Consider the following 27,286-nt stretch of genomic DNA (forward strand, 5'->3'; position numbering starts at 1 on the left):
TGTAGTGCACAGGAGATCAAGACTGGTATATGGGAGTGCCACTATTGATAATTGCCCCCCTTCCCCCTTAATCGGTCAGTTTCCACTGTGGGTGCTACCCGTTTTAAACACAGATGGCATCCGTGTGTAAAACTTGACCATGGGCCATAGACTTGTTGTCATCCCAGCAGTGATGCTGCCGCAACAAACAGCCCAATTTTTTTTTCTACAACAGAAAATCTCTGCTATGTGTGGCCATATCTTCTGTAGTACTTGGGTCCTACAAGAACCAGATCATCAAACATTCCAGATTATAGAATGAGCAAATGAACATTACTGTCATGGATGTAGTGGGGAGAACACCAAAAGACAACAAGAAGGAAGGAGAAAGACACTAGGCCTCACCGCTAGGGAAGAAAAAGGGTCACCGCCTATAAAACCCTGCTCCTTGCCCAAACGCCTATCCGTATGGGCACCTCTCGATGGTAGAGATTCCCATACACAGGAACCTAGAAAACCCTGGTGACCCTCGGATGCCCTAAAGGTAATGACAGGGCAGAGAGAACCCGTTCCTTCCCTGGTGAAGAAACCAGCGTCTCGCTGAGGCCTAGTAAACAACGGGGGGGGGGGGGGGGGGGCGGAATACAAAACACAACAAGCGGAACACTTAACTTCTGAGGATGATGGATGAAAAGGACTTCAACAAGAACCACACTCCAGCTCTTCCAAAACCAAATGAAGCTAGCCAGAGCAAGGAGTGATGGGTAAAGTCAGACTAAATAGGGATAGACAAAGGTCACATGATCCACACCTGAACAGGAGGTGTAGACATACCAGCAACAAAGACAAAGTGAAACCAAAAGAGGCTGTCAGATCACTAATGTGCGGATAATCTTTCAGACCTTTTAAGACCTGTCACAGGTGTGACAATTACCTATTGGAAAAACGAAGGAGAAAACAAAAGGAAGGACAGCACTCCAAACTCAGTCCAATGGTGTTTTGTTTACCCAGCAAGGCAACGTTTCAACTGCTTATTGCAGCTGTTTTCTTATACAGTTGCAAGTAAAAGTATGTGAACCCTTTGGAATTATATGGATTTCTGCACAAATTGGTCATAAAATGTGATCTGATCTTCATCTAAGTCACAACAATAGACAATCACAGTCTGCTTAAACTAATAACACACAAAGACTTAAATGTTACCATGTTTTTATTGAACACACTATGTAAAGTATGTGAACCCTTGGATTTATTAACTGGTTGAACCTCCTTTGGCAGCAATAACTTCAACCAAATGTTTCCTGTAGTTGCAGATGAGATGTGCACAACGGTCAGGAGTAATTCTTGATCATTCCTCTTTACAGAACTGTTTCAGTTCAGCAATATTCTTGGGATGTCTGGTGTGAATCGCTTTCTTGAGGTCATACCACAGTATCTCAATCGGGTTGAGGTCAGGACTCTGACTGGGCCACTCCAGAAGGTGTATTTTCTTCAATTTAAGCCATTCTGTTGTTGATTTACTTCTATGCTTTAGGTCGTTGTTATGTTGCAACACCCATCTTCTGTTGAGCTTCAGCTGGTGGACAGATGGCCTTAAGTTCTCCTGCAAAATGTCTTGATAAACTTGGGAATTCATTTTTCCTTCGATGATAGCAATCCATCCAGGCCCTGACACAGCAAAGCAGCCCCAAACCATGATGCCCCCACCACCATACTTCACAGTTGGGATGACGTTTTGATGTTGGTGTGCTGTGCCTCTTTTTCTCCACACATAGTGTTGTGTGTTTCTTCCGAACAACTCAACTTTGGTTTCATCTGTCCATGGAATATTTTGCCAGTACTGCTGTGGAACATCCAGGTGCTCTTGTGCAAACTGTAAACGTGCAGCAATGTTTTTTTTTGGACAGCAGTAGCTTCCTCTGTGGTATCCTCCCATGAAATCCATTCTTGTTTAGTGTTTTACGTATTGTAGACTTGCTAACAGGGATGTTAGCATATGCCAGAGACTTTTGTAAGTCTTTAGCTGACACTCTAGTATTCTTCTTTACCTCATTGAGCAGTCTGCGCTGTGCTCTTGCAGTCATCTTTACAGGACGGTCACTCCTAGGGAGAGTAGCAGCAGTGCTTAACTTTCTCCATTTATAGACCCTTTGTCTTACTGTGGACTGATGAACAGCAAGGCTTTTGGAGATACTTTTATAACCCTTTCCAGCTTTATGCAAGTCAACAATTCTTAATTGTAGGTTTTCTGAGAGCTCTTTTGTGTGACTCATCATTCACATCAGGCAATACTTCTTGTGAAAAGCAAACCCAGAACTGGTGTGTGTTTTTTATAGGGCAGGGCAGCTGTAACCAACACCTCCAATCTTATCTCATTGATTGGACTCCAGTTGGCTGACACCTCACTCCAATTATCTCTTGGAGATGTCATTAGTCTAGGGGGTTCACATACTTTTTCCACCTGCACCGTGAATGTTTACATGGTGTGTTCAATAAAAACATGGTAACATTTAATTCTTTGTGTGTTATTAGTTTAGGCAGACTGTGATTGTCTATTGTTGTGACTTAGAATAAGATCAGATCACATTTTATGACCAATTTGTGCAGAAATCCATATCATTCCAAAGGGTTCACAGACTTTTTCTTGCAACTGTAAATGTCTGCATTGAGTAATACTAGGTGAATAAATAACCAATGGACTGAGTTTGGAGTGCTGCCCTGCCTTTTGTTTTCTCTTTGAAGTGTCGGGATCATGAGTCATACCCCTTTGGAGCTTGCACCGATATAGCATTTCATTGTGCTGTTTCATTCTCTTTTGGACTTGTATTGGACAAACCATATAGTTCAGTCATCTGCACAGTGTTGAACTGGGTTGCCTAGGGCCCATCAGTAAAATTCATTCTGGGGGCCCACTGTACAGCTACATGCAAATACTACCTGCTCACACAGCGGCAAGATCCTCAAGATGATTGATTATGAGGGTCCTAAAGGACAGATGATACTGGCTGGCCCGCCTCTGTACCTAGAGGACATCTTAGCCTTTCCGATGCATCTATAATAATAAACTGGGTTGCTTAAGTAATCTATCCAGCTGTGCTGGGGCCCACCTTTGTCAGTATTCCAAATGGGGATTCACCTGTTCCCCTGTGGGCCTTCGAGCCAGCATCTACATCTATATACACTCACCTAAAGAATTATTAGGAACACCATACTAATACGGTGTTGGACCCCCTTTTGCCTTCAGAACTGCCTTAATTCTACGTGGCATTGATTCAACAAGGTGCTGATAGCATTCTTTAGAAATGTTGGCCCATATTGATAGGATAGCATCTTGCAGTTGATGGAGATTTGAGGGATGCACATCCAGGGCACGAAGCTCCCGTTCCACCACATCCCAAAAATGCTCTATTGGGTTGAGATCTGGTGACTTTGGGGGCCATTTTAGTACAGTAAACTCATTGTCATGTTCAAGAAACCAATATAAAATGATTCGAGCTTTGTGACATGGTGCATTATCCTGCTGGAAGTAGCCATCAGATGATGGATACATGTTCTCATTCTGTTTACGCCAAATTCGGACTCTATCATTTGAATGTCTCAACAGAAATCGAGACTCATCAGACCAGACAACATTTTTCCAGTCCTCAACAGTCCAATTTTGGTGAGCTCGTGCAAATTGTAGCCTCTTTTTCCTATTTGTAGTGGAGATGAGTGGTATCCGGTGGGGTCTTCTGTTGTTGTAGCCCATCCACCTCAAGGTTGTGCGTCTTGTGGCTTCACAAATGCTTTGCTGTATACCTCGGTTGTAACGAGTGGTTATTTCAGTCAACGTTGCTCTTCTATCAGCTTGAATCAGTCGGCCCATTCTCCTCTGACCTCTAGCATCCACAAGGCATTTTCACCCACAGGACTGCTGCATACTGGATGTTTTTCCCTTTTCACACCATTCTTTCTAAACCCTAGAAATGGTTGTGCGTGAAAATCCCAGTAACTGAGCAGATTGTGAAATACTCAGACCGGCCCGTCTGGCACCAACAACCATGCCACGCTCAAAATTGCTTAAATCACCTTTCTTTTCCATTCTGACATTCAGTTTGGAGTTGAGGAGATTGTCTTGACCAGGACCACACCCCTAAATGCATTGAAGCAACTGCCATGTGATTGGTTGACTAGATTATTGCATTAATGAGAAATAGAACAGGTGTTCCTAATAATTCTTTAGGTGAGTGTATATCTCTATATGTACACATGACTACCTACTATTGATTTATCCATAGCACAGATCTATACCACTGAAGTACTGAACATACCAACCCCATAGCCCAATATCTAGGCAATATCTAAAGCAACCTATCTCCATGGTAGAAAGAGCCGCAGGGGCCATCCGTGGGACTGTTGATCTATGTATGTAGTACCTATAAGCTGTGTAATTTTGTGCAATACTATAGATACAAATAACAGGCCAACATTATCAAACTATCTGAAGCAAAATCTGTCAGAACACTGTAGAAAATGAAAGCTGAGCTTGAATTGGTTACAATGGGCAAAAAATACAGATATTCTTTTAGACAATGAAGGGGTGGTCCTACACTTCAGAATTTTAACTTCAAAAGATAGGATTTCACAACTTTTTGGAATTACTTGTGCAAACACTTGAAAAGTGGGAGCAGATACCGTTGGCACTTCGTATCGTGTTTGGGCACCCTTTAAGGACTGGGCCTATTTTGGTTTTTCTATTTTTTCTTTTTCCTCCCCACATTCCAATAGCTTTGTAAATGTTCTGGTCATATAGCTATATGAGGCCTCTTTTTTTGTGGGACAAGATGCATTTTTTTTTAATGGCACCAATTAATTTTCTATGTGTTGTACTGGAAAATGGGAAATAAATTCTTTGTGGGGGTAAAATTTGAAAACAAAAACAAAAAAAACACAGTTCCACTAAGGTTTTTTATACGACATTCATTGTGCGTTAAGAATGATAGGATTTCCTTATCCTGTGGATCAATGAGATTACGGCGATGCCAAATTTCTATAGTTTGACACCCATCATTTTTTTTATATTTCTGTCTTCAGAGCTGTATGAGGGCCTTTTTTTCTGTAATAGTTTTTATTGGTACTATTTTTGGGGTGCTTACAACTTTTTGATCACCGTTATTCAAATTTTTTTGGGGGGAGAAGGTGACAAAAAAATGGTGAATTGCACGTTTTTTTTGTTTATTTCCATTCCGACATTCACAGCACAGGAAAAATATTTTAATAGTTCAGACATTTTTGGATGCAGTGATACCTGTTATGTTTATTTTTTATTGTTTATATTTTTTATATGTAAATTGGGAAAGGGGGGTGATTGGAACTTTTAAAATTTTATTTTTTATATTTTATTTTTTTACATTTTACATAATAACTTTTAGCCCCCTTAAGGGTGCTAGAATCTGGGATCTTTTGATCCCTTGTCCCATTCCCCATAATAGTTCTCTACTCTATTCTCCCCCTCTGCCTTCCGAGTCATGCCTCTTCACAGCTTTGCAGGCAGATTACCATGACAGGCCCCAGGCTCTCATGGTAACTGATTGGAGCCCCGCAATTTCACTGCAGGGGCTCTGATCAGAAGGCAGAGAGAGACGTATCCATTTGTCTAACCTCACAGATGCCGCAATTGCTATTGATGGGTTTAATGGGTTAAATGGCCAGTTTATGCATCATCTCCAATACCCATCAACAGGTGCCTGCTGTATTATACATCTGGCACCCACCACGTATGGAGCGGGCTCAGCGCATTATGCGGTAAGGGCTTAAGGCCCTATACACATTAGTATATCGTTGGCTGAACCCACTGAGAACAGAAGGTTTGACCTACAGTCTAATGTATATGGGGAGCTCCTGAAAGGAGAGAGAAGGATCAGATGAAATGAATACACATGCAGTTTGACCGAACATGTGTATGGAGGAGTTGGGAGAGCCTCGAGAGATATAGCTGTGGGCGGAAAGCTATTGAATGTGTATGGCTAGCTTTAGAATTAACAAGGAGACACGAGGAGGTCACCTGCATATAGTCTAGTCTTTGAAGTAGTAAAAAAGTACTTGTAGGTTTAGGTTTCAGCTGCTGAGGTCAGCTTACTGACAAAAAAAAGAATGCTTCAAACTCCACAACAAAGTTGTTCAAATGTACCATTCATGGGATGGATATGACAAAAGAGCCAAGTCACTGAATGAACCATTTAAAAACAATTGCCATTTTTACATAATTGTTTGCAACTTTTTTTTTTTTCTCCATAGGGAAACACTGAATTCACTCAAGAGAGTACTACTGTCAAAAGTTTACCATAAATATGTTCGTGTGAATGTAGCCTAAGTCATATTTGGGAAATCCGCAACATTGACCCAGCTCTAAGGCCTCTTTCACACGAACAATACGGATTGGCTCAGGATGCGCTCAGGATGAGTTCAGTGAAACTGGCACCATTTTGTAAGCAAGTTCAGTCAGTTTTTTCTGCAGTTGCGTTCAGTTGTTCAGTTTTTTCCCGCAGTGGTGCAGTCCGTTTTAATGCTTTTTTTACGCGCGTGAAAAAAACCTGAAGGTTTACAAACAACATCTCCTAGCAACCATCGGTGAAAAACGCATTGCATCTGGATGCCATGCGTTTCTCACTGAAGCCCCATTCACTTCTATGGGGCCAGGGCTGCATGGAAAATGCAGAATATATAACATGCTGTGATTCTCACGCAACGCAGAACTGATGCGTGAAAAAAAAACGCTTATATACACAGACCCATTGAAATTAATGGGTCAGGATTCTGTGCAGGTGCTATGCGTTCACTTCACGCGTCGCACCAGTGCACAAAACTCTCTCGTGTGAAAGAGGCCTAATTGATTTGATGTGATTTGGTGGGTGTAAGGATAAGCATACCATCTCTTCTCTCTAGAGATGAAAAAATCTCTATTCAATGTAAAACATTTTTAAAAGTTGAGAGCAGATACTTTAACAGTCTCTGTACTTTCACACAATTTCATTTAATTTAAAGGGGTTCTCCGGGAATTTAGAAAATGAAAATACTTAAAAATTACTTTATTATAAATATATTCCCAAATACCTTTCATTAGTTATAATAGTTTGTTTTATCTAGGGAGCAATCATTAGAGGAAATAACATGGCCGCTGTCCTATTAGTACACACAAAACCTGTCCTAATCACACAGCAGGACAAGTTACTTCACAACACTGAGGTAAAGTGCTGCCTCATCCTCCTCGCTGCTTTCAGGGAATATGATCCTGAATACAACTGTTAAGATCTTCAGCTGAATCTCTGTAGGAATGGAGTTTATGAGGACACAGATGAAGTACACAAAGAAGGTGGAGATGTGGCTAATGAGCAGAAGCACTTGTATGAAGTTTCTATTACCACAGCCTGTCCTGTCTGTCCTCTCTGTACTTCATGTCTCCTCACGAACTCCATTCCTACAGAGATTCAACTGAAGATCTTAGCTGTATTCAGGATCATAATCCCTGACAAGCAGAGCAGAGAGGAGGATGAGGCAGCTCCTTACTGCAGTGTCCTGAAGTTACTTGTCCTGCTGTGTGATTAGGACAGGTTTTGTGTGCACTAATAGGACGGTGGCCCTTTTATTTCCTTTGATGATTGTTCCCTAGACAAAACAAACCATTATAACTAATGAAAGGTATTTGGGAATATACATTGCGTGCAGAATTATTAGGCAAATGAGTATTTTGACCACATCATCCTCTTTATGCATGTTGTCTTACTCCAAGCTGTATAGGCTCGAAAGCCTACTACCAATTAAGCATATTAGGTGATGTCCATCTCTGTAATGAGAAGGGGTGTGGTCTAATGACATCAACACCCTATATTAGGTGTGCATAATTATTAGGCAACTTCATTTTCTTTGGCAAAATGGGTCAAAAGAAGGACTTACAGGTTCAGAAACGTCAAAAATAGTGAGATATCTTGCAGAGGGATGCAGCACTCTTAAAATTGCAAAGCTTCTGAAGCGTGATCATCGAACAATCAAGCGTTTCATTCAAAATAGTCAACAGGGTCGCAAGAAGCGTGTGGAAAAACCAAGGCGCAAAATAACTGCCCATGAACTGAGAAAAGTCAATCGTGCAGCTGCCAAGATGCCACTTGCCACCAGTTTGGCCATATTTCAGAGCTGCAACATCACTGGAGTGCCCAAAAGCACAAGGTGTACAATACTCAGAGACATGGCCAAGGTAAGAAAGGCTGAAAGACGACCACCACTGAAACGTCAAGACTGGGCCAAGAAATATCTCAAGACTGATTTTTCTAAGGTTTTATGGACTGATGAAATGAGAGTGAGTCTTGATGGGCCAGATGGATGGGTTGGTAAAGGGCAGAGAGCTCCAGTCCGACTCAGACGCCAGCAAGGTGGAGGTGGAGTACTGGTTTGGGCTGGTATCATCAAAGATGAGCTTGTGGGGCCTTTTCGGGTTGAGGATGGAGTCAAGCTCAACTCCCAGTCCTACTGCCAGTTTCTGGAAGACACCTTCTTCAAGCAGTGGTACAGGAAGAAGTCTGCATCCTTCAAGAAAAACATGATTTTCATGCAGGACAATGCTCCATCACACGCGTCCAAGTACTCCACAGCGTGGCTGGCAAGAAAGGGTATAAAAGAAGAAAATCTAATGACATGGCCTCCTTGTTCACCTGATCTGAACCCCATTGAGAACCTGTGGTCCATCATCAAATGTGAGATTTACAAGGAGGGAAAACAGTACACCTCTCTGAACAGTGTCTGGGAGGCTGTGGTTGCTGCTGCACGCAATGTTGATGGTGAACAGATCAAAACACTGACAGAATCCATGGATGGCAGGCTTTTGAGTGTCCTTGCAAAGAAAGGTGGCTATATTGGTCACTGATTTGTTTTTGTTTTGTTTTTGAATGTCAGAAATGTATATTTGTGAATGTTGAGATGTTATATTGGTTTCACTGGTAAAAATAAATAATTGAAATGGGTATATATTTGTTTTTTGTTAAGTTGCCTAATAATTATGCACAGTAATAGTCACCTGCACACACAGATATGCCCCTAAAATAGCTAAAACTAAAAACAAACTAAAAACTACTTCCAAAAATATTCAGCTTTGATATTAATGAGTTTTTTGGGTTCATTGAGAACATGGTTGTTGTTCAATAATAAAATTAATCCTAAAAAATACAACTTGCCTAATAATTCTGCATTCCCTGTATTTATAATAAAGTAATATTTAAGTATCTTCATTTTCTTAATTGCCAGAGAACCCCTTTAATAGAGAATGGTATAGCTAACCAATTTCTAAATCACTTCAGTTAAAAAATCTGCTTGCATCCACCTGAAAAAAAGCTGTAAAGTCATGGCCACTAGGGGTCTCACTTCCACCTAACTTGCAGTCCACTGCCTATTGTCAGGCAAGATCCATCTGTCCCTGGTAACAGAGACTCAGAGAAAAGGAGGTTTCATAGCTGAGATCCTTAGCCTGATAAAACAACTGCTTCTACACTGCTTATGAACATCACACGAGCCTCTGCCTTTCTGTAAGTGTTGATTTATCCCTCCTTATCAGCTTTCTGAGCTCCCTTGAAGAAAACAAACATAGTGGGAAGTAAGGGAAGTGAGGTCGCTGCATACAGCACTGGCAGAAGAGAGATGCCTCCTGCTTCTCAGAGAAATGCATCTAGCTGTGTAGCTGAAAAAGACTTTCACAGTTATGATTGTACTTTTTACAGTTTGATTGTGCAAAGAATCATAGCCATTATGCAGACTTTTTTTGAAAGCTCAGGTATGCTTTAAAGGAATTCTTTTAAGAGAATACTGAAAGGAAGGGAGAAGGTTAGTGAAAGTATAATAAAGTGAATGGCGGAGGGAAATACATATTAAACTGATACAAAACACAATATGTCGTTTTCATTTTATGACATCGGTGCCTAGCCAGGATAGGCTCACACTGTGTCCAAAATGTATTACTCCCTTAACTGACCTTTCCCATGGGATTTAAATTTAATAGTATTTGTAGTCAGTACAGGGTAACATAATACAGTGCCTTGCGAAGGTATTCACCCCCCTTGACTTTTTTCATATTTTGTTACATTACAGCCTTAAGTTCAATGTTTTGTTAATCTGAATTTTATGTGATGGATAAGAACACAATAAATAGTGGTAGGTTGTGGTGGCTCACTAGCAAGTAGTTAAGGTATGGTGCTACAAGCTCATATAGAGGGAATCACCCCACCCTCTCTTAAAGGCAAATGTAGTAATAGGAAAATGAGCGAGCACTCATACACTTGGCAACCAGATTGACATGTGCAGAAAATATTTATTAAATCCCCATAAAATACAAGTAATAAAATTTATAAGAACAATGTAGCAATAATATACAACATTACAGTCACATATATTGTGGTAGATATGATCGACACTATATTCATATGACTCAATAGTGTCGATAAATTCAAGTGAGATATATACTATTGAATTTATCGACACTATTGAGTCATATGAATATAGTGTCGATCATATCTACCACAATATATGTGACTGTAATGTTGTATATTATTGCTACATTGTTCTTATAAATTTTATTACTTGTATTTTATGGGGATTTAATAAATATTTTCTGCACATGTCAATCTGGTTGCCAAGTGTATGAGTGCTCGCTCATTTTCCTAAGAACACAATAGTCTAAGTTGGTGAAGTGAAATGAGAAAAATATATAAGTAAAACTATTGTGTAAAAATAGAAAACAGAAAATTGGCATGTGCGTATGTATTCACCCCCTTTTGTTAGGAAGCCCATAAAAAGCTCTGGTGCAACCAATTACCTTCAGAAATCACATAATTAGTGAAATGATGTCTACTTGTGTGCAATCTAAGTGTCACATGATCTGTCATTACATATACACACCTCTTTTGAAAGGCCACAGAGGCTGCAACACCTAAGCAAGAGGCATCACCAACCAAACACTGCCATGAAGACCAAGGAACTCTCCAAACAAGCAAGGGACAATGTTGTTGGGAAGTCAGGGTTAGGTTATAAAAGAATATCCAAATCTTCGATGATCCCCAGGAGCACCATCAAATCTATCATAACCAAATGGAAAGAACAGGCACAACAGCAAACCTGCCAAGAGACGGCCGCCCACCAAAACTCACGGACCGGGCAAAGAGGGCATTAATCCGAGAGGCAGCACAGAGACCTAAAGTAACCCTGGAGGAGCTGCAGAGTTCCACAGCAGAGACTGGAGTATTTGTACATAGGACGACAATAAGCCGTACGCTCTATAGGGTTGGGCTTTATGGCAAAGTGGCCAGAAGAAATCCATAACTTTCAGCTAAAAACAAAAAGGCACGTTGTGAGTTTGCGAAAAGGCATGTGGGAGACTCCCAAAATGTATGGAGGAAGGTGCTCTGGTCTGATGTGACTAAAATTAAATTTTTCGTCCATCAAAGAAAACGCTATGTCTGGCGCAAACCCAACACATCACCCAAAGAACACCATCCCCACAGTGAAACATGGTGGTGGCAGCATCATGCTGTGGGTATGTTTTTCAGCAGCCAGGACTGGGAAACTGGTCAGAGTTGAGGGACAGATGGATGGTGCTAAATACAGGGATATTCTTGAGCAAAACCTGTACAACTCTGTGCGTGATTTGAGGCTAGGACGGAGGTTCACCTTCCAGCAGGACAATGACCCCAAACACACTGCTAAAGCAACACTTGAGTGGTTTAAGGGGAAACATGTAAATGTGTTGGAATGGCCTTGTCAAAGCCCAGATCTCAATCCAATAGAAAATCTGTGGTAAGACTTAAAGATTGCTGTTCACAAGCGCAAACCCTTCAACTTGAAGGAGCTGGAGCAGTTTTGCAAGGAGGAATGGGCAAAAATCCCAGTGGTAAGATGTGGTAAGCTCATAGAGACTTATCCAAAGCAACTTGGAGCTGTGATTGCCGCAAAAGGTGGCTCTACAAAGTATTGATTTTAGGGGGGTGAATAGTTATGCACATTGACTTTTTTTGTTATTTTGTCCTATTTGTTGTTTCCTTCACAATAAAAAAAAGTGGTGGGCATGTTCTGTAATTTAAATGATGCAAATCCTCAAACAATCCATGTTAATACCAGGTTGTGAGGCACCAAAATACGAAAAAAGTCAAGGGGGGTGAATAGTTTTGCAAGGCACTGTATGTCTCCTCCATCTGGAATTTTACCTTGTCTAAAGATCGATTTCTTCTACTGTTTTATTCTATCAAGGCAGCTGATCAAGATGGTTTGCCATCTAAGAAGGTCCCACGATTGTTACATGTGGTGCATCTGGCAGCTCTAAGGCTTAGTTTTCTTAATTGCCTACACGCTTAAACCCCATCCATACTAGAATTAATAGCATAACTGCAGAGGCTGTTGGATTTGAAAAGGGTGAGGTTGAAAAGCACAAAGAGTCTCATTCCTAGACACTGGTCTAGATTGGAGATTAATCAGTTGATGGAGATTTACCAATTCACACAGTGGTATGTTCCTGCTTTTTATCCAGAAACTGTGCCCCACATTCAAATGGGGCTGGGCTACAATGCTAAACACACTTCAAGTGTGACCATCTGGGATGCAATCACAAACCTCTTCACTGCTCGAGACCACCACTAATCCCTCCACTATCCTAGACCATTTGGGGAACCTGTCAATAAACCCTCCACTAGACCAAGGCCACTAATCGACACATCTCCTTTTTATAAGTTATCCAAACTTGGGGACATCTTATAGTTTGACAGGTCCTGGATAATAACTTTTTTGTAGAAATGAATCATCCTAATTTCGGTAGAAGAGCAATCGGTTGTAATAGACAGTCCGAGAATGATTTGTAAAGGAAGAATTCTGATAAATGAGATTAATCAGAAATGGGGATTTACCAATTCACACTATGGTATGTTTGAAAGAGAGCTTATGGACCTTTGTTTATACAGTCATGATGGTATCAGGGTTGGGCTTGAAGGGGGGAGGACATTTCCCCGGAGAGGTCTGCAGATTTTCGGAGAGTGTCTTCTGGGATACTGGGGAAGGCTTGGAGATGGTTATGATCTGTGTGGTGTAGTGTAGATCGCGAATATTCTAATCACAATTTTTTTTTTGCGAATTTTCTATGCAAAAGGCTACACTAATATGCTTGTCATAAGACTCAGTCTAATATTCTTGAAACCAATAGATGGCGCTATTGAGTTATGAACAGTGCCATCTATATGTTTCATAGTCTTCTAACAAGAATATTAGACTTGTCATAAGACTTTGAAACCAATAGAGGGCACTGTTCATAACTCAATAGTGCCATCTATTGGTTTTCATAGTCTTATGACAGCTGAAAAACAAGGCAGATTCTTCTCATTTGCATGTCTTTCCCATATGCCCATGTTAAAGCAAATGAGTTTTTACATGACAAAACTGTATAGAAAGGTTATTGAAAATTATGTTAAGACAATCAAAAAACTTTTTGTCACCCTAATGATATTGATCTAGGTGTGCAGGTCCACCCAAGCCATCCAACAAATGCAAAATAACTTTGAGGTTTACTGGTTCTCAGTCAGATGAGAGCTGGTTTGGTATATCTCATGGTGCACAAGGATGCCATTGTAAGGTATGCTGACTAAGCCTGTCATCTGTCTCATGGATAGATTGATGGCTTGCACATACCTGGCTTTTGGCATATAGCCTTTGTGTGGTTGTCTATTGTATGTCGTCCTTAATAGGAGTCTAAGATGCATCCAGCTATTCCCTTAATGCTGTTTCCAAACCATTTTGATGGGGTTTCCATCAATTTCTAATCTTTTTTTATGAACCAGACACCCTCTTCTCTTCCGAGCAGGGGTTGCCTGGTTGTCTCCTATTGACTTCCATTATACTCGGGTGCTCGGCTGAGCACATGAATATAGCAATGTGTTTGGGCCGAACACCTGAATACTTTGGTGCTCGCTCATCACTACTCTTTATCTGGAAACTGTGCCACACATTCAAATGGGGCTGAGCTACAATACCATACACACTTCATTGACACGTGTAACCACCAGTGATGCAAGCATAAACCTCTTCACTGCTCGAGACCACCATCAACCCCTCCACTATCCTAGACCATTTGAGGAAACTGTCAATAACCCTTCCACTAGACCAAGGCCACTAATTGACACATCTCCTTTTTTCAAATCTCCTTCATATCCCCAAGACCCGCTACAAATCAAAAGGCGAACGAAGGTTTGCAGTCCTAGGACCCCGGCTATGGAACACTCTACCCGCGGAGATCCGCTCAGAAGAAAACCATCTGGCTTTCAGGAAGAAGCTCAAGACCCACCTTTTCTGAAGGCACAGGCGGTCAATGGCTGCAAAAAAGCGCCTTGAGGCGATTCAGTTCGCAATTGTAGCGCTATACAAGTTATTCATTCATTCATTCAGTTATGTAAACTTGGGGTGTCTTATAGTTTGACAAGTCCTGTATATATTATTCATCAGGGGAAAACTATTTTGTAGAAATAAATCATTCTAATTTAGGTTAAAAAGCAATCAATTTTAATAGACTGGAAGAATAACGAAACCACGGCTTCACAAATCAGCTTCATAAAACTGACAGTCCAAGAATGGTTTGTAAAGGGAGAATTCAGATAAATGAGATTTCATTTTCTTGAATGACTGCGATACTGAAGGCTCTGCCTAGGAGAAAGACACCAAAATAGTGAATAAAATTTGGTTTACAAATGGTGTCACTGCCATTAAGGGCTCATGCACACGACTGTATGTATTTTGCAGTCTGCAAAAATTGTCCGTGTGCATTCAGTATTTTGCGGAACGGAACAGCTGGCCCCTAATAGAACAGTACTATCCTTGTCCATAATGCGGACAATAATGAGACATGTTCTATTCTTTTGCAGAACGGAAATTCGGACATACGGAAACAGAATGCACACAGAGTAACTTCAGGTTTTTTTTGCGGACCCATTGAAATGAATGGTTACGCATACGGTCCGTAAAAAAAACCCGAATGGACACGGAAAGAGAATACGGTCGTGTGCATGAGGCCTAACTGTAAGGGTGGCAACTGTTTTGCGGTCCGCAAATTGCGGATCTGCAAAACGTAGACACTAGCCATGTGCGTTCCGCATTTTGCGGACCACATATGGCCGGCACTATAATAGAAATGCCTTTTCTTGTCCGTGGATGCGGACAAGAATAGGACATGTTCTATTTTTTTGCAGGGCCGCGGAACGGAAGTGCGCATGCGGACAGCACACGGTGTGCTGTCCGCATCTTTTGCAGCCACATAAAAAATTTATGGGTCTGCACCTGTTCTGCAAAATTGTGGAATGGATGCGGACCCATTTTGCGGACGTGTGAATGGACCCTAAGAGGTGACTCAGTGAACTACAATTCTGATGCTGGGGGCTAGCAGAGATCAATCCGGTATAGTGAAGCACACACAGTAGCACATGAGGAGACCTAAAAGAACACCCCAAACGTGTCCCATATAACGTAATCACCACCATTCAGTACCACTCATGGCCACAACTCTTTACTATTTGTCAACCTTAATTCTTGCAAGCGGTACCGCGCGATGCAACACTATCTATTCTGTGCTTACAGCAATGAGGGATGCCGCAACTATAATACCAGGCATGAGAAAAGCTGTAACTGCAAACTGCTATTCTCCCTCTCTCTTAGATAGGCTGATCAGGCATCTTACTTAACCCTTTCCTATAACCTCCCATCAGTATTCGGCCTATTCTCTCTTCTCATTCAAAACCAAACAACTCAATTTCTGCATTCAAACCTACCGGCATTAAAGTTTTATATAATCCACTCCTCTCCTGTCACTTTTCACTATCTCTAATCCCATAAAGTTGGTTTCTTTACACCAGGGGTGCAGAACCTGCGGCCCGGGGGCCACATATGGCCCTTGATAACATCTTGTGCAGCCCCCAACCATCTGGTGATAGACATGTATGTTTATGTCTTGTGGTTGCGCACATGCATTTTTCATGTATTCTCCCATTAGATGGGAATCTGGAGGTGTAACCAAACATTTATAGTTTATACTGTATGTAAAATATGCCATAAATACAGTATTTCAGTTAGTAATACCTCTTAACTTTTATTTTCGGCCCTTGGGATTCCTTCAATCTGACAATGTGGTCCTCAACTAGAAAAGGTTGTGCACCCCTGCTATACACTGTCCTCCGTGTTTCATTTTATAATGCCTAGATAGGGGATGACCCCATATTTCCTACATATATTATATAGGTGTTCCTCCAGTCCTTTACTTAAGGACCCTTTTTATACGTCCTATATACATTTTACTACACTGGCATATTTATATATAGATGACCCCCGACTGTGGCCTGTAATATAGCCGTTAGTACTTTCTATTACTTGATTATGGGATATTTTTTGAGGTTTGAACCCCCTGCATACTGCACAATTGCCGCAGGGGTAAAACCCTTTTGGCAATTCTTTTTTTGAGGTAGTTCCACTATATTTATTCACATTAATACACTTGTTTGTGGATGCCACCATATTAACCATATTACTGGCTTTTTATATACAAATCTAGGTCTATCAGGAATATGTTCACCTATAATTTTATCCTCTTTTAAAACCTCCCAATGTTTATTGATTATATTCTTAAAAATCCGTACTTGACTATTATATTGTGTAAATGATGGGTGGAATATCTATTGATTCTCTTTTTATTTTTCATTCTTATTATATTCAGTTTTTAATAGGTCCTGCCGATCCAATTTACCTACTTCTCATCTATTAATTTCTTTTTGTCATATCCTTTTAGCTCAAATTTCTGTTGCATATGTTCTGCTTCCTTCTTATAGTGTATTTTTGTACAGTTTCTTTTAATTCTCATGAATTGACTTTTTGGTATATTCTCCAGCCATAGTGGGAGATGGCAGCTATCTCTAGAAATAAAACTATCTGCATCCGTCGGTTTGTTATACGTTCTACTGCATAATTTATTACTCTCTATATAAATAGTCAAATCTAAAAAAATGTATTTCCTGTGTGCTATACGTTGTTGGTGTAAATTCCAAATAAAATTAATTTTTATTTATCTCATTAAAAAACTGTAATAACTTTTCTTCCCCCCATATAAAAATCACATCATCTATAAAACGTCTCCAGAGGACGAGATTCGCCTGAAACTCGCCGCTCGGATGGATGTGTAGGTGCTCCCACCATCCCAAATACAGATTGGTGAACCCTGGTGCGAATCTCGTCCCCATTGCGGTTCCCCACCTCTGAAGGTAAAAGTTCTCATCAAATATGAAATCATTTTTCTTTTAAATAAATAAAATACATTCCCCTATATATTTAATCTGATCACTTGGCATTTCTCCCCTTTTTCCAAGAAGAACTTAGCTGCCTCGCATCCCTTTTTTGTTTTCAATCACAGTATATAACGATTTAACGTCCAGGGTACCTATAATACAGGGTGGGCCATTTATATGGATACACCTTAATAAAATGGGAATGGTTGGTGATATTAACTTCCTGTTTGTGGCACATTAGTATATGTGAGGGGGGAAACTTTTCAAGATGGGTGGTGACCATGGCGGCCATTTTAAAGTCGGCCATTTTGAATCCAACTTTTGTTTTTTCAATAGGAAGATGGTCATTTGACACATCAAAATTATTGGGAATTTCACAAGAAAAACAACGGTGTGCTTGGTTTTAACGTAACTTTATTCTTAAATGAGTTATTTACAAGTTTCTGACCACTTACAAAATGTGTTCAATGTGCTGCCCATTGTGTTGGATTGTCAATGCAACCCTTTTCTCCCACTCTTCACACACTGATAGCAACACCGCAGGAGAAATGCTAGCACAGGCTTCCAGTATCCGTAGTTTCAGGTGCTGCACATCTCGTATCTTCACAGCATAGACGATTGCCTTCAGATGATACGAGATGTGCAGCACCTGAAACTACGGATACTGGAAGCCTGTGCTAGCATTTCTCCTGCGGTGTTGCTATCAGTGTGTGAAGAGTGGGAGAAAAGGGTTGCATTGACAATCCAACACAATGGGCAGCACATTGAACACATTTTGTAAGTGGTCAGAAACTTGTAAATAACTCATGAAAGAATAAAGTTACATTAAAACCAAGCACACCGTTGTTTTTCTTGGGAAATTCCCAATAAGTTTGATGTGTCAAATGACCCTCTTCCTATTGAAAAAAACAAAAGTTGGATTCAAAATGGCCGACTTCAAAATGGCCGCCATGGACACCACCCATCTTGAAAAGTTTCCCCCCTCACATATACTAATGTGCCACAAACAGGAAGTTAATATCACCAACCATTCCCATTTTATTAAGGTGTATCCATATAAATGGCCCACCCTGTATATTGCGGTTACCATTCTATATTTCCTAAAATTTGCAGGGTATGCTTAGTATCTTTTAAATAAGTAAGTAGGTAGTTTCTGAGAACATGGTTTTAAATGCTGGTATACATATCTAGATAAATTGCTAGTGAGGCAAACTATCCCCGACACTATTGGTCTTGTTCTTATGAATTTTTGGGTTTTGATAGAAGGCCAATATCTTGGGATGTTTAATCTCTATAAATTCTGCCTCTTTCTTGTATAGGATTCATTTACTTTTTCCTCTCCCTTACTATTTGTATAACATGACTGATTCATCCATTATACCAGGCACATTGCGTATTTGCAGGAAGGCAATGTGACCAACTTTTTATGGTTTGCTATATTTTACTAAAAAAATATTAGAAAATGTCCTTTGCAATAGCTCCACTACAGACCCAAGTTTAGTGATGTTATGTACTGGTCACTACTACAGGAATCCCATATTTTTGTCAGCATACCAAGTAACCCTGTTAACTTCAGGTCCTGGAAACATATGGTGGTAACAGAGTCAGTTGGGTCAGTCTTCTACCAAAATGTCCTCTATGAGTACTGTAAGTGTGCCTAGACAGAGCAACAAATATTATATATCCAGAAAAAAGGGTACTCTTACTCTGAATCGCTGCATGATACCTGGGGTGGCCTATCTTGAATTTTTTTTTTAATCAATCAATAAAACGGTGAAGCAAAACGTTGTGAGAACACCCAAACTCATGTAGAGGAGGTCAGCAACCATGGAAGATGATGACAGTGGCACCAGCAGGTCTGCTGGTCCTCAGTACTGGATCACAGAGATGTGAGCCGTTTGGTGTGAGAAATATAGAAGACAATGTCACTGGAGATTCAATCTAACATGAAATAATTTGTGATGTCTATGAAAAAAGGGGATAAGACATTCTTCAGATATATAAATGAAAAAAGGAAATTAAAACAAGGAATAACTAAATTAAAAACAAAGGACGGAAGGTATGTAGAAAAGAATAAAGGGCTAGCCGACTGCCTTAATGAATACTTCTGTTCAGTTTTTACAAAGGAAAAAGGAGAAGGACCTCCACTAGAAAGAATGACTAATAAATCATTGGATGCATGTATCTTTACAGAGGAAGATGTTCTAAGTTTGCTGTCTAAGGTGAAGACAAATAAGTCACAGGGGCCTGATGAGATACACCCAAAATTATTAAAAGAGCTTAGTGGTGAGCTGGCAAAACCGTTAACAGATTTATTTAACCAATCATTAGTAACAGGACTCGTCCCGGAAGATAGGAAATTGGCAAATGTCGTGCCCATTCACAAGAAAGGTAGTAGGGAGGAATCGAGCAACTATAGACCAGTGAGTCTGACATCAATAGTAGGCAAATTAATGGAAACCCTATTAAAGGATAGGATTGTGGAACATCTAAAATCCCATGGATTGCAAGATGAAAAACAACATGGGTTTACTTCAGGGAGATCATGTCAAACAAATCTTATAGATTTTTTTGACTGGGTGAATAAAATAATAGACGGTGGAGGTGCAGTAGACATCGCATATCTAGATTTTAGTAAGGCTTTTGACACTGTCCCACATAGAAGACTTATCAATAAACTGCAGTCATTGAGCATTGACTCCCATATTGTTGAGTGGATTAGGCAGTGGCTGAGTGACAGACAACAGAGGGTTGTAGTCAATGGAGAACATTCAAAACAAGGTCATGTTACCAGTGGGGTTCCACAGGGATCTGTACTGGGACCGATTTTGTTTAATATCTTCATAAGTGATATTGTAAAAGGCCTTGATGGTAAGGTTTGTCTTTTTGCTGATGACACAAAGATATGTAACAGGGTTGATGTTCCTGGAGGGAAACGCCAAATGGAAAAGGATTTAGGAAAACTAGAAGAATGGTCAGAACTCTGGAAACTGAAATTTAATGTGGATAAGTGCAAGATAATGCACCTGGGGCGTAAAAACCCAAGGGCAGAATATAGAATATTTGACACAGTCCTGACCTCAGTATCTGAGGAAAGGGATTTAGGAGTAATTATTTCAGAAGACTTAAAGGTGGGAAGACAATGTAATAGAGCAGCACGAAATGCCAGCAGAATGCTTGGATGTATAGGGAGAGGTATAAGCAGTAGAAAGAGTGAAGTGCTTATGCCGCTGTACAGAACACTGGTGAGACCTCACTTGGAGTATTGTGCGCAGTACTGGAGGCCATATCTCCAGAAGGATATAGATACTCTAGAGAGAGTTCAGAGAAGAGCTACTAAACTAGTACATGGATTGCAGGATAAAACTTACCAGGAAAGGTTAAAGGACCTTAATATGTATAGCTTGGAAGAAAGAAGAGACAGAGGGGATATGATAGAAACTTTTAAATACATAAAGGGAATCAACTCGGTAAAGGAGGAGAGCATATTTAAAAGAAGAAAAACTACCACAAGAGGACACAGTTTTAAATTAGAGGGGCAAAGGTTTAAAAGTAATATAAGGAAGTATTACTTTACTGAGAGAGTAGTGGATGCATGGAATAGCCTTCCTGCAGAAGTGGTAGCTGCAAATACAGTGAAGGGGTTTAAGCATGCATGGGATAGGCATAAGGCCATCCTTCATATAAGATAAGGGCCGGGGGCTATCCATAGTATTCAGTAAATTGGGCAGACTAGATGGGCCAAATGGTTCTTATCTGCCGACACATTCTATGTTTCTATGTTTCTATGTTTCTATGATAGTATAGACCTCACTTTCCATATGTCTATGACAAGCACACAACATCAGCTCTCTCTGTATATGTATAGCATATATCCACTGCCTACCGTAGTAAGCAGAGGGTCACACTAATCCATTTATATGCAGTCATCTGCAAAGCATTATTGGTTTTAATAACGTCTGGTGTTTCACCCTTCACAGCCATCTGGAAGGACGTCTGTTTCCCAAAATGCAATGTGTTAAGCAGGTGTCTGTCCAAACAGCTTTTTTTTTGGCGGCTACCACAGAATTAACTCCTTGATTCCTAAAGTGTAAACCTTGACAATAAATGACACGTGTCCAATGTTTCACCCAAGACACAAAATAAACTTAAATGGCACTTATCCCCAATGTGCAAATCTTTTACTCCAAGGATCTCCTAATATCTGTGTAAAATGATAACTGGTTAAAGGGGTTTTCCAAGTTCTTGAAAAATTTGCTAAATTAAAGATGTGCATCTGTTTAGTCCTCACCTCCGGTCTGTTTTTACTTGGCTGCAGCAGTGATATAGCAGTAGTTGTATACCCCATGGGACCACTGAAGCCAACCAATGGCCTCAGTGGTCTTGTGCTGTAGACCTCTGAGGTCAATTGGTTGCTGCAGCAGTCACATGGAGTATATGGCTATGTCACTGCTGTAGCCAAGTAAACACAATCCTGCAGGGAGGACAAGAGTGGCAGCACTGGTATGGAGGGGCATTGAACTGGTGAGTATGTGTTCTTTTATTATTTTATAATTCTCCATCTTTGGCAAATTTTACAAAAACACCGAAAACCCCTTTTACACATATTTTTGGGGTCTTTTTTTCTGGGTGGCGAAATACACCATGCAATTTTACAGTTTTGTGTGTGCTCAAGCATTTTTAAAGCAGTTTTTATTGTGAAGTTTTATACAGCCGTTTTTTTACCTATTAGATGTCTAAGACAAAGGTTGAAAAATGCTATATCTAGACTATGCTGCATTGTTGACAAAACAAAAATGCATAAATGCAATGCAAAAACGCCATGCAAAAAATGCTTTGTGGTGAATTTCCTAATTCACTGTAGAGCTTAAAAAACATCTGAATGCATACAAAAAAAAAATACTAAAAGTGGGAAATTTGTTGAAAAAAAGGCTATAAAACCAAGCTAAATCATAACCGTTTGCCAACCGATTCCTCCAAAAATGCAATTAGGTCTTAAACCCATGGCAGGGCTTTGTAAAGGAAGCTGAATGGTGGTGCAACACCAAGAAGGCTACCACAAAGGATTAATTCTTGTTGCAAGAGTTAATGCTATGTTTTCTAGTGAAATGTTTATATATTGGCATATTAATTTACTATTTAGGTTACCAAGGTGGTGGACAGGGTCTGCCCCCTGGCTAGTGAGTTTAGGAATTTAGTCTAAGGAGAGTTATAGGAAAAATTTGTGTGTGAGAGTCCCTGCAGACCAGGTCCAAGTCCAGAGAAACTTTATCTTTGAGACCGTAGCTGCCACAGAAGGTCATTTATCATCAGAGTATCCCTAACAGAAGGAGAACTGACATCTTAGAAGTTCCAGAACCAGCTAGTCCATGCAAGCTTCAGACAGCAAGGTATTCACTTGTCTATAGCACTGAGACTTTGCTGCTGTTTAAAGGACATATTGCTTCAGCACTTATTACATATTGAGATGGACTGGCCATCCATATCTAAAGTATCTAACAGAATAGCATGCCTATGGTTAACTTGTTGGGAAGATAGCAAAGTGTTCAGAGAGACCCAGGGACTACAACTGCCATCATTTTGGTTGCCTATACAATGCTATTATACACTTTGGAACTGTGCCTTTTTCTGCTATATGTACTGCTGCTTCCATCATCAATTCAGTAAAGAGAGAGACTTTATTTATTACAACCAATGGGTCTGTTTGTCTCAACCTGATGCCAGCTCGGACTCTGCACTCCTGTCCTGCACCTATACAAACACACCCACCAGTCACTGCATGGCCCCAGGGAGCATCAGAGAGGAGCACTCCTACCACCACCATATCCACTACCACTCTCATCCTCCTCACAGCACTTCCCCTGAGGGCTCGCTGCAGTGGCACACAGAGTCCATAAAACACAGCTGTAGGCACTCTGTGCAAAGCTGTTTTATGCTTTCTCAAGTTTATACTCCCTAGAAACAGTTCTTCTAGAATATTTCGCTAAAACACCAATGCGATGGAGCTTGCCACAAAACATTAATATGCCCCTTTAAGAAATTGAAAGCAAACAAATGTACAGTACGGGCCCACAGAAGTGTGCTGTGTTACGGTTCTGTACACCTTGGGGTGGTATTTTGGTAATGTGCATGAGGCTTAACAGAAATAAGAATAGGCAGACAACAACATGTAGATTTACTTTCCGGATGTCCAGATTTTTTTTTGAAACACTAAATACAACCACCAGCTTCTCAGCATGTTTCTTGCCGTCAACACTGAAATAAGGTAGTAGGATAAACCCGGCCTAGAAGTTCAGTTCAGGGTCACATTTGAGCATCATGTGATCAGCAGACGTAATACCGACGGACAATCTCTTTAGACAAAGACCTTGTTGAGATGGTGAGTGTAGGTGACAGGGATTTTCATCACCAATTCATTTTAATTGTTGTGAATATTATTACGTATGTTCATAGACTGTAGATAGAATATTTTAGATATCTAATATGTGGGGTAAATGGAAATTTTTCAGCTCTCCCTTTATAAAGTTCTCAAGCTCAAATAAGTAAGAAAAAATGATACAGTCCTGATCAAAAGTTTAAGACCACTTGAAAAATAGCAAAAAATCATATTTAGCATGGCTGGATCTTAGCAAGGTTCCAAGTAGAGCTTCAACATGCAACAAGAAGAAATGAGAGTGATCCAAAAAAAAATTTGAGCATTAAATTTAATGAAAACAACGAATAAACTGAAACAGGCTGTTTTTCAACTGATCAAAAGTTTAGGACCACACCTCCAAAAAAAAAACTAACCCCCCCAAAACAGAAATCCAACTTCCAAATTCAGTAATGAGTAGCTCTGCCGTTATTGTTTATCACTTCAAAAATTCGTTTCGGCATGCTTGATGCAAGCGTTTCCATGAGGTGAGTGGGAACATTTCTCCAAGTGGTGAAGACGGCCGCACGAAGGCCATCTACTGTCTGGAACTGTTGTCCATTTTTGAAAACTTCCCTTGCCATCCATCCCCAAAGGTTCTCAATTGGATTTAGATCAGGGGAACACGCAGGATGGGCCAAAAGAGTGATGTTATTCTCCTGGAAGAAGTCCCTTGTCCTGTGGGCATTGTGTACTGTAGCGTTGTCCTGTTGAAAAACCCAGTCGTTACCACACAGACGAGGGCCCTCAATCATGAGGAATGCTCTCTGCAACATCTGGACATAGCCAGTGGCCGTTTGACGCCCCTGCACTTCCTGAAGCTCCATTGTTCCACTGAAGGAAAAAGCACCCCAGACCATTATGGCGCCCCCTCCACTGTGGCGCGTAGAAAACATCTCAGGTGGGATCTGCTTGTCATGCCAGTAACGTTGGAAACCATCAGGACCATCAAGGTTAAATTTCTTCTCATCAGAGAATAAAACTTTCTTCCACCTTTGAATGTCCCATGTTTGGTGCTCTCTTGCAAAGTCCAAACGAGCAGTTCTGTGGCGTTCAAGGAGACGGGGTCTTTGAAGAAGTTTTTTGTTTTTGAAGCCCTTCAGTCTCAGATGCCGTCTGATGGTTATGGGGCTGCAGTCAGCACCAGTAAGGACCTTAATTTGGGTCGAGAATCGTCCAATGTCTGGACGGACAGCCAATTGGATCCTCCGACTCAGTGCTGATGAAATTTTTTGGGGTCTTCCACTTGACTTTTTTGCTCCATAACCCTCAGGATCATTTAATAAATTCCAAATGACTGTCTTACTGCATCCCACCTCAGCAGCGATGGCGCTCTGTGAGAGACCCTGCTTATGCAGTTCAACAACCCGACCACGTTCGAAAAGGGAGAGTTTTTTTGCCTTTGCCATCACAACGTGTGACTACCTGACAGAAAATGACAATGAATCCACATCTTTGCACAGATTTGGCCTTTTAAAGGCATGTGGCCCTAAAATTTGGATCAGCTGAAAAACAGCCTGTTTCAGTTTAATCGTGATGCTCAAAAAATGTTTTGTCTCACTCTCATTTCTTCTTGTTGCATGTTGAAGCTCTACTTGGAACCTTGTTAAGATCCAACAATGTAAAATAAGATTTTTTGCCATTTTTCAAGTGGTCTTAAACTTTTGATCAGGACTGTATATGGGTAAATGTGTTACACAGTTCCTGGGCCTTAATGCAAAATCTGTAAAAATAAATTTTTAAAAAGCCCCCCAAATATCATGTGCAATTTATAATACTTGTGACTCCTCATGGTGCTCGCAGGCCTTTAGGTCCCCATAGGCACCAAGCCTGCATACCTACCAACATAGTTGCTGGTAAATTTGGGGCATCTAAGCCCCACCCAAGAAATGCATCAAAGTTAATCCACCCCTTTATGGGTAGGGCTTACATAAGTCCCAAACATTTTTGGGCTAGCTTTACTAAGTCTCATCCACTGAGTCACTCACATGGAAGGAGACTTTTATGTGATGCGAGCACAGTTGACTCTACCTACCGTGATGTAAGAATCAAATAGTCTATCCATTTTGGTTACTCAACAATTGAAATGACTTGTTTACTTACCGACAACAACTGGGAGCACCCTCATAGCCTTTCTCTCTCGCCCATTGATCTTGGAATGCTTCCTTTCTGGCACCATGCTTGATGAATATTTGAGGTGGGGGTAGGCAACAGCCTGAATCCCATGGCCATTGTCCACATAAGATTTGGAAAACGGACAGTCCGGCTGGTCATACAAATGAAGATCATCCAGCTTGCTGTCAGTAGGACTTCGATTTATCCTATCTATCCTATCAAATATTAGAGTTTGGCTTGCTGGCTTAAGTCTTGGGGACAAGTGAGTCCGTAACTTGGCCTTTCTGGCTTCTTCCCATTTCCGGAGTCCGTAAAACATGGCGCAATAAAGTACTAACATTATAGGACATGGGATAAAAAAGGAACAAATGGAGGAGTAAACCACATAATTGTTGTCTTCTAATTTACATTCATTGGGATCCCGGTCTTTAACGTTATTAAGTCCAAAAATGACCGGAGAAGCCACAGCAAAGGCAAAAATCCAAGTGGTTGAGATGAGGAACAACTGCCGGTTATCCACTTGCTGCCGGTTGTAGTTCAGTGGGATGGACACAGCTATGAACCTGCATAATGAGAAAGAATAGTCAATGTGGGAAATGGAATCAGTATAATTTATATTTGTAGGGCCTGAGATGTGAAGACAATGCTCAGCTGATTACTAGTATGTATGCAACCTTTCAGTAGATTTGGGGCCACTGAACTACCAGCATGTCCTTGAAGCTGGGGATTAGTGTTCTAAACCGCCTATAACAAATCGGCTGTTGCATATTGTTAAATTAAAGAACATAAAAATGACCAGAAATGAGTTCAGAACTCATCTCCAGTGCAGATGGACAGAACACCTCACTTTACTGAGCATGCACTTGTGCCCTGGTGCAAGGGTACTTTAAATGTTTGCCCCCATTGCTACTATGCAAAGCCATCAACTCACTACTTTATTGCACTATTAAGGGTTAACTTGCACTATGATTTATGCTGTTGTGTGCACTTACACTGATGTTGAACTGCATTCTATGTGTTTATTGTAATAGATCAGGTTCATTTGCATTGTTATTACACTATAGCTGCACTGCACTGTGGAAAGAGTTAATGTACAATCAGCTAACAATGAGAGACTTTATGACTTTTTAACTATGAGAAGGGCAAAAACCAGACACACTGAACTTCTAACTGTCTGGTTTAGCTCTGTTTGTGTCCGAAGACTTGTTTACGTCTGGAAAAACTGGTTATTTGTTCCCATAGACTTGCATGGAAGCTCTATACAAGTCTAAGTCAATGTTTCTGTTAAGCTCTTCTTCTCTACTCCAGCCCTCCCACTGGAAGGTTCTAGTTCAGCTAGACACTATACAGTATATAAGGAGAGCAGTCAGAACCCCTAGTTTTCTGTAGATAGTGACCAGTGCTTACTAGGAGAGACTCTACCTGACTGCATGAGTGACCAGAAGAAGATACTGAGATAGGGATA

At 40.6% G+C, this 27,286-nt stretch overlaps 1 protein-coding gene across 1 annotated transcript in view; it reads right to left on the bottom strand.

Annotated features, from left to right (window-relative positions):
* The window catches only part of DRD4 (dopamine receptor D4), a 63,437-nt gene that overhangs the window by 18,988 nt on the left and 17,163 nt on the right, over positions 1–27,286 (bottom strand). Inside the window, exon 3 of the mRNA XM_040409851.1 lies at positions 25,810–26,384. Coding sequence (XP_040265785.1) covers positions 25,810–26,384 — 575 coding nt within the window. The remainder of the gene's footprint in view (positions 1–25,809; positions 26,385–27,286) is intronic.

Source organism: Bufo bufo, chromosome 10, assembly GCF_905171765.1.
Source record: "Bufo bufo chromosome 10, aBufBuf1.1, whole genome shotgun sequence".
Taxonomy (NCBI): Eukaryota; Metazoa; Chordata; class Amphibia; order Anura; family Bufonidae; genus Bufo; species Bufo bufo.